The sequence below is a fragment of the Theropithecus gelada genome, chromosome 13, assembly GCF_003255815.1.
Source record: "Theropithecus gelada isolate Dixy chromosome 13, Tgel_1.0, whole genome shotgun sequence".
In the NCBI taxonomy this organism is placed as follows: domain Eukaryota; kingdom Metazoa; phylum Chordata; class Mammalia; order Primates; family Cercopithecidae; genus Theropithecus; species Theropithecus gelada.
This window is the reverse complement of record NC_037681.1, coordinates 57,307,492-57,324,185: the sequence shown is the minus strand read 5'-3', so window position 1 is coordinate 57,324,185 and position 16,694 is coordinate 57,307,492. Positions and strand designations below refer to the sequence as shown.

The 16,694-nt window shown below is 37.0% G+C and overlaps 1 protein-coding gene across 2 annotated transcripts in view; it reads left to right on the top strand.

Annotated features, from left to right (window-relative positions):
* STRN (striatin) overlaps positions 1 to 16,694 on the top strand; it is a 126,474-nt gene that overhangs the window by 38,202 nt on the left and 71,578 nt on the right. For both annotated transcript variants that reach the window (XM_025354468.1, XM_025354467.1), the window contains exons 2-3: positions 1,340 to 1,443; positions 10,262 to 10,335. In XM_025354468.1, the coding sequence (XP_025210253.1) occupies positions 1,340 to 1,443; positions 10,262 to 10,335 (178 nt within the window). The remainder of the gene's footprint in view (positions 1 to 1,339; positions 1,444 to 10,261; positions 10,336 to 16,694) is intronic.

The following is a 16,694-nucleotide window of genomic DNA, read 5'->3' as shown; positions in this document are numbered from 1 at the left end:
TGGCTCACTTGCTAAACCGGAGTTGGACAATCCTCACAATTCCTTACGGATGTGGCAAGGTCATCCTTAAATGTAAAGTTCTTGCTTACTTAATGGAAAGCACTGTAGATACATAAATAACATTGTTACCTGTCTTAGTGGGTCAGTATAATAGACAGGGGGTGGTGGTACATGTGAGAATAGTGAAATATATAGCTAGTTTTGAGGCCCTCATGACTTTTAAGAGGTATTATGAGTCACTTTAACAAATTAGTGTTTGTGACATAGTTTCAGTTTCTTATTGGAAAGATAGTATTTCAATTGTAAATGTTCTTTTAATATTCTGGAGAGCTACTCTTTCTTAGCCCCTCTGTTTTACTGACTTTAAAAGTTGTTTACAGTTTGTTTCATGTTCAAATACAGGGTTTTAGTAATTCCTTGGGGTGGGGGCAGAAGGCCGTTGTCTCTGATTTTCCTTTTCCCAACTTTCACTTTCTTTTTTCTTTGGATTACATTCCAAGGTGAGTGAGGAAAAGGGTGGGGATTGAGAAAAGGGAGCAATTTATTGTTTGTTGGGGAGGTCCAAAATAAAGTCATTTAAGGAATCTGTCATAAAATTTAAATATATGATGAAGCTTGTGCAAAGGGATTATAAGAACTAGCTTTACTTTAACCCTTTTTGCTTTATAAAAAAGAAATCCTGTTGATGGCAAAAAGACAAACACATTAGCCAACTGTACTGTACACCTTGCATTTGTTTGCATTAATATTAGTTGTTTTATTTTATTTTTGAGATGGAGACTCACTCTGTTACCCAGAATGGAGTGCAGTGGCATGATCTTGGCTCACTGCAACCCCCGCCTCCCGGGTTCAAGCAGTTCTCCTGCCTCAGCCTCCCAAGTAGCTGGGATTACAGGTGCCACCAGGCCTAGCTAATTTTTGTATTTTTAGTAGAGACGGAATTTCACCATGTTGGCCAGGCTGGTCTTGAACTCTTGACCTCAAGTGATCCGCCTGCCTCAGCCTCCCAAAGTGCTGGGATTACAGGTGTGAGCCACCGCGCCCAGCAGTATTAGTTGTTTTAGATTGTAGACTCTTTAATGATATGGACTATGTGTTGTAAAATCCCTAGCCTGAAGTAAAATGCATTTGGATGTCCCCACAGCCCTATTTAACTTAAATCCTTTTTCCCCCTTGCAGTCAGTGCATTTTTATATTTGTACATACTTTGTGAGAAATAGGTAAAGGAAATATTTTTGCATCTAATTGTTCTAACTTCCAAAGGTTCTTTACTGAGTTAAAATAATTTTTTTTTTTTTTTTGGTCTAAACTGAATTTTGTCTGTCTTTCCCCTACTCAGGCCCAGATTGCCTTCCTACAGGGAGAAAGGAAGGGCCAAGAAAATTTGAAGAAGGATCTTGTGAGGAGGATCAAAATGTTGGAATATGCTCTTAAACAGGAAAGGTAATTCAGTAAAATGAAAAGTGGTGTTCTTTTTTTTTGTTTGTTTTTGAGATGGAGTTTCGCTCTTGTTGCCCAGGCTGGAGTGCAATGGTGCGATCTCGGCTCTCTGCAGCTTCCGCCTCCTGGTTTCAAGCAGTTCTCCTGCCTCAGCCTCCCCAGTAGCTGGGATTACAGGCACCAGCCACCACACCGAGCTAATTTTGTATGTTTAGTAGAGATGGGATTTCTCCATGTTGGTCAGGCTGGTCTTGAACTCCTGACCTCAGGTGATCTGCCCACCTCGGGTCTCCTAAAGTGCTGGGATTACAAGTGTGAGCCACTGGGCCCGGCAAAAATGGCGGTCTCTTAAATGTTGGAATAATTTTTTCATCATTCCTAAAATAAATTTAAATGTTAATACTGCTTGGATTCAGGAGTATCTGTAGTAAACATTTGTATGAATGGTTGTAATATGTTAATTTTATGAATAGTTTAATAATGATCAAAAAACTGATTTATATGATTTTTTTAAAATTAGCAACATGTTTTTCCTACTCTGCCTGTTTTGAAGAAACAGATGTACTCCCTGAACTGTCAATATCCATTCATTTTAAAGTTGAAATCGTTTTTAATTTTTAAACAAAATTTCTATAATGTTTACTCTTTTTCCTGTCATTTAATATTACTCAATTTGATGTATTTTCTTTAGAAAAAAATTGTTCCAGCAGACTATGTTAAGATTCTATATAGACTTTTTTTTTTTTTTTTTGAGACGGAGTCTTGCTCTGTTGCCCAGGCTGGAGTGCAGTGGCGTGATCTTGGCTCACTGCAAGCTCCACCTCCCGGCTTCACACCATTCTCCTGCCTCAGCCTCCCAAGTACCTGGGACTACAGGTGCCCGCCACCACACCCAGCTAATGTTTTGTATTTTTAGTAGAGACGGGGTTTCACCATGTTAGCCAGGATGGTCTCGATCTCCTGACCTCGTGATCCACCCATCTCAGCCTCCCAAAGTGCTGGGATTACAGGCGTGAGCCACCGTGCCCAGCCTATAGACTTTTTTGTGTGTGTTTTGTTCCTTTGCTGTCTGCCGTTACAATCTCTCCAGAAGCTTATCTTACCTTTCTATTTTGCTAGTGTCTAAGATACTCAAGTAACAAAATTTGGGTCACAAGTAAAGGAAAATAGGTCATGAGTGAGAGTTTTGGAAGTTATATGAGTTATTTATTTGCTTTAATGAATGGGCCTTGGATTTTTTTGTCAGTAATCTGAGCCAGTTCATTTTTTTTAGGTAACTGAGTATGTATAGGTAATATTGGAATTATCTCTTTTGCTACTTTTTTGCTTCGTTTTTAATGATGCTTGTTTTGTTTTTCTCTTTTTCAAGTTGGTGAATGGGATATTTGCAATAAAATAGCATTTAGATACAATTGGATAAATAGATGATATTTATGAATAATGAGAAAGATAAAATTCTATTAGAACTTGTGTTCATCATCATGTAGAATCTTTAAATGGCATAAGAGATTGAAAATAGGTTGACCTCTTAGTGAAAAATATGTGTTTCTTTTCATATTCAGGAAAGTTGGTGAAAAGCTGTATTAGGGACATGGAAAGAATAGAAACATTTTTAAAAGTACGTAATTTGGGAGTAGTGAGATTTTTTTTTTTTTTCTGTTTCTTTTTTTTTTTTTCCCCCCCGCAGAGTCTCGCTTTGTTGACTAGGCTGGAGTGCAGTGGTGTGATCTCAGCTCACTGCAGCCTCCGCCTCCTGGGGTCAAGCAATTCTCCTGTCTCAACCTCCCGAGTTGCTGGGACTACAAGCGCATGCTACCATGCCTGGCTAATTTTTTTGCATTTTTAGTAGAGGCGGGGTTTCACCATATTGGTCAGACTGGTCTTGAACTCCTGACCTCAGGTAATCCACCGCCTCGGCCTCCCAAAGTGCTGGGATTACAGGCATGAGCCAATGTACCCGGCCGAGTATTTGAGATATTTTTTTTTTTTTGAGACGGATTTTTGCTCTGTTGCCAGGCTGGAGTGCCGTGGCACCATCTCAGCCCACTGCAACCTCCACCTCCTGGGTTCAAGCAATTCTCCTGCCTCAGCCTCCCGAGTAGCTGGGATTACAGGCGCTCGCCACCACACCCAGCTAATTTTTGTATTTTCAATAGAGACGGGGTTTCACCATATTGGCCAGGATGGTCTCGATCTCTTGACTTCGTGATCCGCCTGCCTCGGCCTCCGAAAGTGCTGGGTGGCATGAGCCACCGTGGCCCAGAGTGGTTATTTTCGTCTGGAACGTGAAAGTAGAAAGGAGGGCAGAGTAAGAGGAGGTGAGGCTTGGATAGCATGAAATAAGAAGGTGCTTGTTAGACAAGTTGTAGGACGTAGAGAAAACATGTTTGACGTGGAACAAAGCAGTTTGGTGTGTTGAGAAATTTGTAATCTTTGTGTGTGGAGAGTAGGATGTTGGTTGTGGTCCTCCTCTCAATTGATGACCGATAATGGTAGAGGGGGCAAGAGTCAGATCACAGAGAGCCTAACCAAGGAGTTCAAACTTTTATCTTACATGTAACAGGGAATATGGGAAGTTTAAAATTTTTTTTTTTTTTTTTGAGACAGGGTCTTGCTCTGTCGACCAGGCTGGAGTGCAGTGGCACAGTCATGGCTCACTGCAGTGTCAACCTTCTGGGCACAAGTGATCCTCCCACTTCAGCCTCCCGAGTGTCTGGGAATACAGATATACTCCAGTCCACACAGATAAATTTTTTAGTTTTTAGAGAAACAGGGTCTTGCCCTGTTGCCAGGGCTGGTCTGGAACTCCTGGGCTCAAGCAGTCCTCCTGCTATAGCCTCTCAAAGTGCCGTGATTATAGGATTATAGGCATGAGTCACCATGCCCAGCCAAAAAAATTTTATCTAACATGATCTCAAACTAACAGAGGAGTTGCAAGAATCTTGTATACCCTTAACCCAGATTCACCAATTGAAAAGTTTTGCTATGTTTGCTTTATTGTGTTTGCTATCTCTATAGGTATCATTTTTTCCCCTAAATCATTTGCTAGTTTGTCCCTAACTACCTCCGTGTATATTTCCTAAGAGCAAGGACATTTCCTTATATAATTATAGTACATTACCAAATTAAAGAAGTGTAACATTGATATTTTATTATCTGATATAGTCTATATTCAGATGTCCTAATAATGATCTTTGTAGCATTTTTTTTCCCTGGTTCAAGATCCAATCTGGAAATATATACTGCATTTAGTTGTTAAGCACTTGAAAGTTTTAAGCAAGATAGAGTATGAAATACATTTTTAGAAAGATCTCCTGACCTCAGTGTGGGGGGTGGACTGGAAAGATCTGTAAACACAGGCAGAAAGATTGTAATAGTTTAAGATGAGAAATGATAACATAGTAGCTGCTAAAATGGAGACACATCAACTATAAAAAATTGTTAAAGTAGAATCCGTGAAATCTGAAGATTATATAAAAATTTGGAGATGGGACAGTGGGTGAGTGAGAAAGATAATTTGAGAACGACTCCCAGGTTTCTGACTTGAAGGACTATCTGAATTATGAGAGACTTTTAGAAGGTATCAAATGAGTTAAAAAGAAGAATTAAAGATCAGATATGTGAGAGGGACTCATGATGATAGATATATACTTGGGAATCATCAGTATTACTGTCAGTGAAGTGAAAGGAGTAGTTGGTAGAACAAGTATTGTGGAAACAGAAGAGAGAACTAGAAGGAGTGACAGGAAGTAGAAATACTTGAGGAGAAGACAGAGGAAGAAGAGCCAACAAAGAAATAGAGAAGGAAGGAGGAGAGGGTAGTATTTTGGAAGTGAATTAAAGGAGGGAGTTCAATAACTGAAGATGCTAAGTAGACCCCAAGTAAGTTGTATACTGAAAATAGTCATTTGGAGTTGCCTGTTGGAAGCTTATTGGTACCCTTACTAAAGCATCCTTAGTAAGGCAGCAGGAACATGAGCCAGATCACAGAGGATCGAGGGCTGAGAAGGATGAAGTGGGGAGAGATAGAGTTGCTTATTTATTTCTTTTTTTCTTTGAGTTGGAGTCTTGCTCCGTCACCAGGTTGGAGTACAGTGGCGTGATCTCAGCTCACTGCAACCTCCGCCTCCCGGGTTCAAGCCATTCTCCTGCCTCAGCCTCCTGAGCAGCTGGGACTACAGGCGTGTGCCACCACGCTGGGCTGATTATTTTATTTTTAATAGAGGTGGGGTTTCACCATGTTGGCCAGGGTGGTCTCGATTCCTTGACCTTGTGATCCGCCCACCTCAACCTCCCAGAGTGCTGGGATTACAGGCGTGAGCCACTGTGCCTGGCAGAGTTGCTTATTTTTTTAAGAAATTTGACTCTGAAGGACAGTTGATATAAGAAACTGGCTGAATGTAGGGAAGATTTTTTTCTTTTCTTCCTTAACTAAATGGGATGCTCCTGGAAAAGAGTTGCTGGTTTTCTGTCTTTTTTTTTGAGACAGAGTTCTGCTCTTGTTGCCCAGGCTGGAGTGCAATGGCACAATCTCGGCTCACTGCAGCTTCCTCCTCCTGAGTTCAAGCGATTCTTCTGCCTCAGCCTCCCCAGTAGCTGGGATTACAGGCATGTGCCACCACAGCCAGCTAATTTTGTATTTTTAGTAGAGATGGGGTTTCTCCATGTTGGTCAGGCTGGTTTCGAACTCCCGACCTCAGGTGATCTCCCCACCTCGGCCTCCCAAAGTGTTGGGATTATAGGCGTGGGCCACCGTGCCCAGCCTGGTTTTGTATCTTTTGAAGTATATAGAATGATTTGGGATTATTCATGATGTTACAGCACTATTTGTATAATAAACTAAGAAATTTTTAAAAAGCATTTATTTGTGGCTTGAATTTTAAATTGAATTTTAAAAAGAATTATTGAGGAAAATGTGAAATATACTCATAGAGAAACTAATATCTTTTATATATACAGCCCCAGGTTTTAACAGTTAATGTTTTTGTCAGTCTTTTTCACCTTGATCTATTTTAATACAATTCCAGATATCTTGTCATTTCACCTGCAAATGCCTAAGTAAAGATCATGATTTTACATGATTTTCTTTGCATGATTTTTGCAGATTTTCTAAGCAGTCCCACTTTAAGATCCAAAAGTAAAACCAAATTGTTAATGTTACAGAAGAATTACTTATCTAGCAGTGGATTTATCAAAGCATTCCTTAATGTGTGATAAAATTTACTATAAATTTTCAGGATTACATAGTGTATAATCTGAGGTTGACTTAGGAGCATCTATGCTGAGAAACCTCAAATACTATATAAATACAATTCTGAAAAATTTCTACCATTCTAAAAATTTCTATTCACTGCTACTTTTATCTACTCTACTGTAGTAACTTAACTGTCCTCCTCGCTTCTAGTATTTCTATATTTTAATTCATCTTCCATATCCATAGAATTCATTTTCTAAAACACAAATATGATAATCCTGTTATATCCCTGTATAAAAATATCTAGCTAATTTCAGGTTCTTAGTAAAGTTCTTCACAACCAGGCCCTTTCTGTTCCTTCTCTGACTCCATTCCTTCCATACCTTTTGGGTGTAATTATTCTGTTTGCTGTTTTTTGACCCACTTTGTGTGTTTTTTTTTTTCTTCCACTTAAGATGTCCCTTCTGACAGAAATGCCCTCTCCGTCAATCCATTTTCTGATTGGAAAACTCCCACTGGTTTTTTGAGATTTAGCTAAAATCTCACGTGTTACCTTCTTTTTGGTAGCTTTCTTTGACACCGATTTTGACCAAATTAGATAATCTCTTATCTGCATTCTTGTAATACTTGTTAATAGCCCTTATAGCTCTTACACAGTATGCTATAGTTATTTACATTCCTGTCTCTTATGCATACCCTTGCCTTCCACCCTTACCTAACTACAAACTGTAGGTTGTCCCAGCAGCCAGCACAGTGCCTGTAAACTAGGAATTCAGTAACAGTTCATTGAAATTAATCAAATTATTTTTAGCATCCACATTTAAGATACAATTGAGATGCTATGTTATACTCCTAGCATAATATGTATAATAATAGGCTTTGAAACAAAGCTAAAATTACTCTTCTTTAGTGTATTATAGTTATTAAATAATTTTTATGTTATTTTTATCCAATAAAGGTCATTTATGGAGGGTCTCCCTGTGTATCAAACATGGAGTTGCTAGATATAAGATATCCTTTTTTATCTTACAGGCAGAATTAGACAGAAAAGGAATAGCAAACAAGAAAGATTGGTTAAAACAGTGAGCTGAGTGTTAAAACAGTGGAAAACGGTATGAGTGAGAAGGTATTTTCACATATTGACTTCAAAAGGAATGCTATTAAGCTTAAGGAGGGTTCTGTGAGAAAAATATATTTTAGCGAATGTAACAATTCAGTAGGGAAACCTTGATTTAAAGGACCATAGCTTGTGGCAAACACAATAGTTCTTTACATATTTTACCTTTGTCTAATTTTTAAAATAAAATGTTCATAATGTGTCACAATTTTTGTTACATTTATTTTCGTAAAATATTTTCTCTTCCCTTTTTGTAGGTTCTGTTGTAGTTTTTCCTGAGACCACTAGATTGCACTATAATACAGCATTTTCTGTTTGAAAATGTTTTTCTATATATATATAAAATATAAACTCCATAACATTTTATTGCCACTATTATTTTAAAAGCTTTAGTATAATCTGTCTTCAGGCTAGTTACATTCAGTTGCTATTTTGACTTCTAGCAGGTATTACTACTTTGTCTTATGGTAAATGAAGTGTGTTTCTGGAAAAGTAAGAGATTGACAGTTACATTTAGAACCTTATTTACTTTCTATTAACTGCAAGTCAAATTAGTGTCTGTAAATCTTACCTTCTGATGATCAATAGTATTACAAATGCATTGAACTAGATGGGCAAACATTTAGTCCAGTGACAAAATCTTTGTGGTTAAGAGACACATTGAGAATAGATGTTCTAAATAATTTGGACCAAACATATTTACTAAAGTTTAAATATATATATATATAGTTAATTAACCAAATAACAACAAAAATTGTCTCCCTTCTGCCTCAGTTCATTGATTTCCTTTCCCAAGGAAATCTTATCAACTGATATCTTACGTATTATGTATCCTTCCAGAAAGATTCATATGCATAGGCTAATAAAATAGATATATATCTTTTAAAAAATATATGGAGACATACGTAGTATTTTGTACCTTTTACTTTTTGCTTAAGAGATCAGTTCATTGTCATATGAATATATTTTTTTCTTCTTAATGTGTAAATGTTACTATAAAACATTTCATACATACGTATAAGATATAAAGACTATTGTAAAAAATGCTTATGTACCCATCACCTACCTTAAGAAATAGGATATCAACTGCCTATAATTTTCATAGGTTTTCTTAGAATTCCCAACTTTTTTTTTCCTGTTGTGACTGCAAAATGATTATTGCAAAATAAGAAGGATTTCAGTAATTTATACATTTGAGCAAATAATTTTTCATTTCCTTTCTACTTTTCTTTCTTTTTTTTTTTAGACAGGATTTGGTTTAAGTGATTCTCCCACCTTAGCCTCCCTAGTAACTGGGATTACAGGTGCACCGCCATGCCTGGCTAATTTTTGTATTTTTTGGTAGAGACAGGGTTCCACCATATTGGCCATTCTGGTCTCGAACTCCTGACCTCTGGTGATCCATCAACTTTGGCCTCCCAAAGTTTTGGGATTACAGGCATGAGCGCCCGTGCCCAGCCACTACTTTTCTTAAATTGTGAAAAAACCTAATGGTAAGTGCTCAGTTAGGTTTTTATTAAAAAACAAAAACAAAAACAAAAAAAACTTTCAAATTTGGCTGTTACACTTTTCTTCCTTTATTACTTTATTTTGGTTTTTCAGATTATTATTTTGGTTTTTCAAATTATTGTTGTTTGTATTAATATCCCAGTCTTAACACATTGAATATTTATTATAAACGGCCTCAATATTTTAGGGAGCTGACAAGTGAAAATATACAAATAGATTAAGCAGATATGGCTATTTTTAGTCACCCTTTAAAAAATTTCTACATTATCTGGGTTATTTATCTAGTCTCAGATGGTTAAATCTGAGATATTTAAATCAGATGGTTAAATCCTATTAACCAGAATGATAACATTCTGTCAACTTTGAAAAGAAGATAAGATAGTATTCCCATTCACAGTTCTTTTTGAGTAAAAGACAAAGGATATCTTGACTAGTTTTAAAAAATTCATTTCTAGTGGAATATCTTACTCAACATTGATGATTTGGGTTTCTCCCCTTGGATTGTACAGTATAATGCATATTTGGCAAATCATGATTATCTGACAAGGCACATAATATTGTAGATGAGTTTTCTTTTTAAAAAGCTCAATTTTTTTAGAAAAGTCTTCTACAAATTTATTTCACAATCCAAACTTTTTTTTTTTTTTAACTGTTTTTGATAGTAAAATTTTGCTTTGACAATCATCAGGAAAATTTGAATACTGCAGAAACTAGGATATTATATGGTTCATTTTGTTATTACAGAAAGAAGAGTTATGGTTCCCAGAGTTATTCCTTTATTTTGTTAAAAGGATACTTGATGGTATAACAACAACAGCAACAACGAAAAAGGCAAGCACTTTTGTATTATAACTTTGACACCATGGAAAGCTATGAGCCTTTGAAAGTTCTAGGAGTGTTCAGCCAGGACTACTGAATTCTTGTAACTACTACTATTGTGTATGTTAAAATTAATTTAAATGTATTTTAAGATGGTCTATGTTTTCTCATTTCTTTGTTAGAGCCAAATACCACAAGTTGAAATATGGGACAGAATTGAATCAGGGAGATATGAAGCCTCCAAGCTATGATTCTGGTAAGCTAATTTTAAAGGAAGTTGAAGTGTTAAAAAGAAATAATTAATGTCTACTATTTTCTAGCAACAATGTTTACAACTATAAGTTAGTTTCTAATTATTTGCATGTTATTTTTTCTGACCTACTTGTCTTTTGGCACCAATCATTTAGTGTCATTTAGATCATTTTCCACCACCTTCCTTCCTTTTCCCTCTTCCCCTTTCTTTTAGTTTGCCATTTTCTGCTTATGTTCTACACTTACTGGAAGGATCAGAGTTCATGGGGTAACATGCACCAGCATAACCTTGTCTTGCTGGGTCTGTCCAATTAATGGGAACTTTGAGATGTGCAGTACAAAGTACATCATGCCCTTGAAATCCTGAGAAAGAGTAGGAAATATGGAGGTAAGAGATTTCTTCTTAAAGCACAGAGGAATTCCTCATCCCAAAAACATAATTCTTCGGTTTCAGATGGAGAACTGTTTTGGTCTTTCTTGCCCACAGGAGTTTCTGTAACTAGAACATGTTTTAACAGCTGAAGCATTTATTATAATTTTGAGTTATTTCTTCTTTTTCTCCTACTTCTTCATACCATCAAACAATATAAACTATTACTTGTAAATAATCAGATATTAAGAAATATAGATATAATTCACTTAGTAGAACCCGGGAGGCGGAGCTTGCAGTGAGCCGAGATCGCGCCACTGCACCCCAGCCTGGGCGACACAGCGAGACTCCGTCTCAAAAAAAAAATAATAATAATAATAATAATAATAATAATTCACTTAGTAGGTATTAGGGAAGAATGACAAAAATTAATCAAAAGTTATCAACCATATTTCAGATAGGTACGTTTTTGGTATAATTTCAGGTTAAATTTCCCAGTCAGATATCTGAAAACATTAATGTTCATTTATATCATTTACTGAAATACGTACCTTGTGCTAGAGGCTTTATAAATATATATTTATGTACATATCACTTTAAATTTTAAAGTAGTTATTCAGTAAAGTATCTTCGGTACAGATAATGTTTATTTGGATTTTACATATGTGAAATTTAAACTCAGAGAAGTGGAAAAAGTTGCCCAACGTCACAAAGATATTAAGTAACGACAGAATATGGAGACGAACCCAGGTCTTTCTGACCCCAAAATTCATATTCTTCCCATTTTATCATATTGCTTCTATATTTGACAATGTATGAAAGAACTTTCCAAAATTAGTTCTAAATGTACTGCCAGTTTTATAGTTACTTCAGTGTAGTAGTGTATTAATGCGTTTCCTCAGCTGAATATTGAATGCTTGAGATCTACAGCAATGCCAGTTGATCACTGGTGTATTTTTTTTCCTTTGTTTTTTACTATTCTGTCTTTTACTTGAGTGTCTGTTCTTGTGACCTGAGTTGTGCTTAAATTTCAAAATAAATTTTTAAAAAATCTAGGCTATTTGTTAGAAACGTTCTAATACTATATTAACTGACTCAAAAGAGTGATTTTAATTAGTATTGTATTAAAAGGTTTTCATTTCTTAAGTTTTGGATATCAATTTAGGAGAATAGAAGCCTAGATGCAATATATTTTTTAAGTGTTCGTAAGTAAACATGACTGGCTGCAGTGGCTAATTCTTATAATCCCACTTTGGGAGGCCAAGGTGGGAGGATTGCTTGAGGCTAGGAGTTTGAGACCAGCCTGGGCAACGTAGCAAGACCCTGTCTCTACAAAAAAATTAAAAAATTAGCTGGGGATGGTGGCACATGCCTGTAGTCCTAGCTACTGGGGAGGCTGAGGTGAAAGGATCACTTGAGCTCAAGAGTTTGAAGTTAGGTTACAGTGTGCTAAGATTGTGCCACTGCACTCCAGCCTGAGTGAAAGAGTGAGATCCTGTCTTTTAAAAAAAAATTGTAAAGTTTGTAAGTAAGCAGCGCAGCTCAGTAGAAGGGGCTTGTGTTTTAAAAGCAGATAGATGTAAGTTTGACTCTGCCCCAACATTTTAAATTCCCGTAATCCTGCTTAATTTCTCTATGGTTACTCCATTCCTGATCTGTAAACTAGGAAATATTCTGAGGATACTTCCTTACTCAAATGTTTATTTTCTTAGTATACAATACCTAGTTATTCTCAGTGTATAATATTTAGTTAGTACGTAGTATCATTTGTTCTATCTTTCTAACCATCCACTAATCTTATAAATATTGTATATATAATGTTTTTCAGACCTAGTACCAAATCCAGTGAATAAGACCACAATGCCCTGTTGGATTTTTATAGGGAAGATAGTTAAAAAGGCGATTACAATAACATATGACATGTATAATGGAGAAATAATAAGTGTTACTGAGCGCAGTAGCACAAACTTAGTCAAGTGGTCAAGAAAGCCTTCTTGGAGGAAGTGATGTTTAATTTTGACATCTGAAGGACAAGTAGAAATTAGCCAGGGCAAGTAGACTGACTAAATATTTGTTGAATGGGAGGTGGGAGAAAGACAGAGTATTAGCAGCAAAGCTTCTGAGGTAAGACTATGGCACATTTGAGAAATGGGATACCTGGATAGTAGTGGGAGAGAGGGAAGGAATGTTTCCAGAGGTAGATAGAGAGTTAGCTGGGGGGTAGAATAGTTACAAGGGTCTTGTGAAACATGTTAAGTAGTTCATGCCTAGGAATATTCTGAGCATTTGAAGAAGGAAAGCATTCGAAGGATCTTAATTAGGGGTTTATGATCAGATTTGCTCTTGGATTACATGGACTGTAGTGTGGAAGATGGATTAGAGAGGAGCAGTGTTGGAGAGGGGGCGACTGGTTAGAGGACTGTTGCAGCAACCTGGGCAAATGAGTAAGGTTTCCTTGACAAGGGTGTGTTCATGAAATATTTAGGAAGTAAAATCTGCAGGAACTAGTTCTTTTTATGTATACATAAATTTGATTTTATGCTGATCTTCTCTGTATTATTCTAATTTTAGTATATGTGCTGCCAAGGCAAGCACAGGAACTACTTCTTGATTGGATGTAGGGGGTGAAAAAAGGATGAGTCAGAAGTGACTCCCACATTTGTAGTTTGAACAACTAGACCAGAAGTAGGTTTGGAAAATGGTGGGTTCACTTTTGGATTTATTTCTTAGATAACCAAGTGAAGATGGCTAGTAGACAATTGAGTATATGGGTCTGAAGCTCACGCCAGAAATATGGATGTGTTAGAGACATAAATTTGAGAGGTATCAACACATGGTACTGGTGGCACTCACAGCCACTGGAGTTGAAACGATCACCCAGGAGCTGTATGTGAGGTAAGATTACATAAAATGGAACCCTGAGGGATGACATTTAAAAGACTGGTAGAAGAATGGAAACATGAAAAGGAGTCTGATACAGAGTACATTAATGGTAGGAGGAAAACCAGGATACCAAGGAAACCAAGAGAAGAGATGGTTTCCAGAAGGAAGGACTATTCCACACTACTGGTTAATTCCCAGAGAGCTGAAGAATATCTGTAGGACTTTGTGACACGTGGGACACTGAGAACTTTAGGAGAGAGGTGAGGGCAGAAACAAAGTGGGTATAGTTAGCTTTCAGGAAGCTTAGGTTGTGAAGGTGAAGGAGAGAGAGAGCAATAGCTGGAAGGACACATGGGGTCAAGGAAAGTTGTGTGTGCACGCACATGTGTGATATGTGTCTTAGAGGAGTAACCAATAAAAGGGAAAGAGTAGAGGTACTCAAAATAGGAAGATAATGTAAAGAAGGTGATAGGGTTTGGATTCTGAGCATAGCTGGAGAATGGCAGGAGGAGCATGTCTTTTATCATTACCAAAAGAGAATGTAGGAAATTAGGTTAACAGGTTTATAGATTTGGATTTCTGTTTGGTGGTGGGTATTTGAGGGAATGTCCACAAATGATAGCTTTATGTATGAGATAGGATTATCTGCTGAGAGTGGGTCAGATGTTTAAGAAGTAGAAAAGGTTTAAAATGCTAATGGTAAATAGGAAGACTAACTTTCTAGGAAATAGTAGGGTCGAGAAAAGCTAAGAGTCCAGTTGAGGTGTGTGATCATGAGTGTATGTAGAGGCACTAAGCTGCACATTTGGTAGCCTGGGTAAAGTCAAAGAGAATGCAGATAGTTAATAGTTGAATTCACGGAGAAACAAAGGGACAAAAAAATTTGGCAAAGGAATGATTGAAGTGATAAGCCATGAACTGAAACTACAGAGGGAAGGCAGTGAAGACATAAGGAGGCTGGCTAATGGGTGAATTAAAAGTAAGGGGGTAGATTCTGTTCTAGGGCAGGTCAGCAAACTTTTTCTGTAAAGGGCTGGATAGTAAATATTTTGGGTTTTGCAGGCTGTTTCAGCTACTCAACTTTGCCACTGTAACATGCAAGCATTCATAGACAATACATAAATGAATGGATGTGTCTGTATTATAAAAATAGGTGGTAGGCTGGATTTGATAATGCAGGCAGTAGTGTGCTGGCCCCTGGCTAGAGGTCCCAGCTAAGTTAAAGAACTAGTGAATTTAGGGAAAAAAGAAATAAAAAAGAGCTAATGAATTGGGAGTAAGTGAGCCTGACGGGTCTGCTCAGAGAATCATTTTGCATCTATGATAGTTCTTCATGATGACAAGACCTAAGATACGACAGCTAGAGAGGGTGGTGGCTGTGGAGAGGCAGAAGTGGATCACCTACATGCATACTGATTTCACTCAAGATAATGTAGAATTTTGGTGGCAGAAGCATGTGAGCCAGATTTGGAGAGTTACCATGGGATTTATAGATGACAGTGATAAGGACTAGGAGGTGACAGAAAGGGTATACTCAAATAGCATAACCTTTAAAGAAGCAGGGATTTTTTTTTTCCATTCTTTGCTCTTTTATGTATTTACCATATTTTCCTAAAACTGATAATCCATACATTTTCTGAAACATTTTTCACTAAAATTTACTTTGCCTTTCTGTTTTTTTTTTGGTTTTTTTTTTTTGTCCCACTCTCAGACCTCTCCTAAAGTATTTCTACTTTAGGAGAATATTATCTCAGGCTATGTTAAAGTGTATTTATTTTTGATATTTCAATCTCTCCTATTTAATATTAGAAGCCAGGTAGTTATTGAAGGTTGAATATATCCAGTGTGATAAATTCTGTCTTTTAATTGAGAAATTTAGACCATTTGCACTTACAATTATTGATATGGATGGTTAGGTTAATGCTACCACCTTTGTATGTTCAGTCTGTTCTTGTTTCTTTTCCTTCTTTTTCAGCCTTCTTTTGAATTATCAAATATTTTTTATGATTCAGTTTTATCTTTTGCTGACTTATTAGCAGTAATTCTTATTTTAGTGGTTGCTTTAGGAATTACAAGGCACATCATTAACTTATTACAATCTATCTTCAAGTGATAATGTACCACTTCATGGATAGTACAATAACCTTATAATAATGTACTTCGTTTCTCCTCTTCCCAGTCTTTGTGCTATTGTTGTCATGTATTTTACTTCTATGTATGTGATAAACCACACACTACATTGTTATTTTTTTTCAGCAGTCTTTTGTCTTTTAAAGATATTTGAATAATAATATGAAAAAAAATTCCCAATACTCATTATTCCTTTGTGTAGATCTGCGTTTCCATATTATTTTCCTTCAACCTTAAAGTCTTCCTCTCACTTATCTTGTAATATGGAATGCTAGTAATGAATTTTTGCAGCTTTTGTATGTCTGAAAAAGTCTTTTTTTTTTTTTTTTTTTTTTTGAGATGAAGTCTCACTCTTGTCCCCCAGGCTGGAGTGTGATGGCGCGATCTCAGGTCACTGCAACCTCCGCCTCCCAAGTTCAAGTGATTCTCCTGTCTCGGCGCCCCGAGTAGCTGGGATTATAGGTGCCTGCCACCACGCCCGGATACTTTTTGTATTTTTAGTAGAAATGGGGTTTCATCATGTTGGCCAGGTTTGTCTAGAAACCCTCCTGACCTCAGGTGATCCACCCGCCTTGGCCTCCCAAAGTGCTGGGATTATAGGCATGAGCCACCGCGCCCGGCCTGAAAAAGTCTTTATTTTGCTCATAGGCATTACTTCTGATGAGATATCTCCTGTTGTTCTTATTTTTGTTCCTCTGTATGTAATGTGACCTTTTTCTCTAGCTGCTTTTACGATTTTTCTCTTTACCATTGGTTCTAAGTGATTTTATTATGATAAGCCCTGGTGTAGTTAGCCCTCCCTGCATGTTTCTTATGCTTGAGATTTGTTGAGTTTCTTGGATCTGTGGGTTTATAGTTTTCATGGAATTTGGAACTTTTCAGCCATTATTTCTTCATATACTGTTTTTGTTACTCCCTGTGCTATGATCTGGAAACTCTCTCTAGGTGGTGTCTGGGACAATCATGAGGCTTACCTCTTT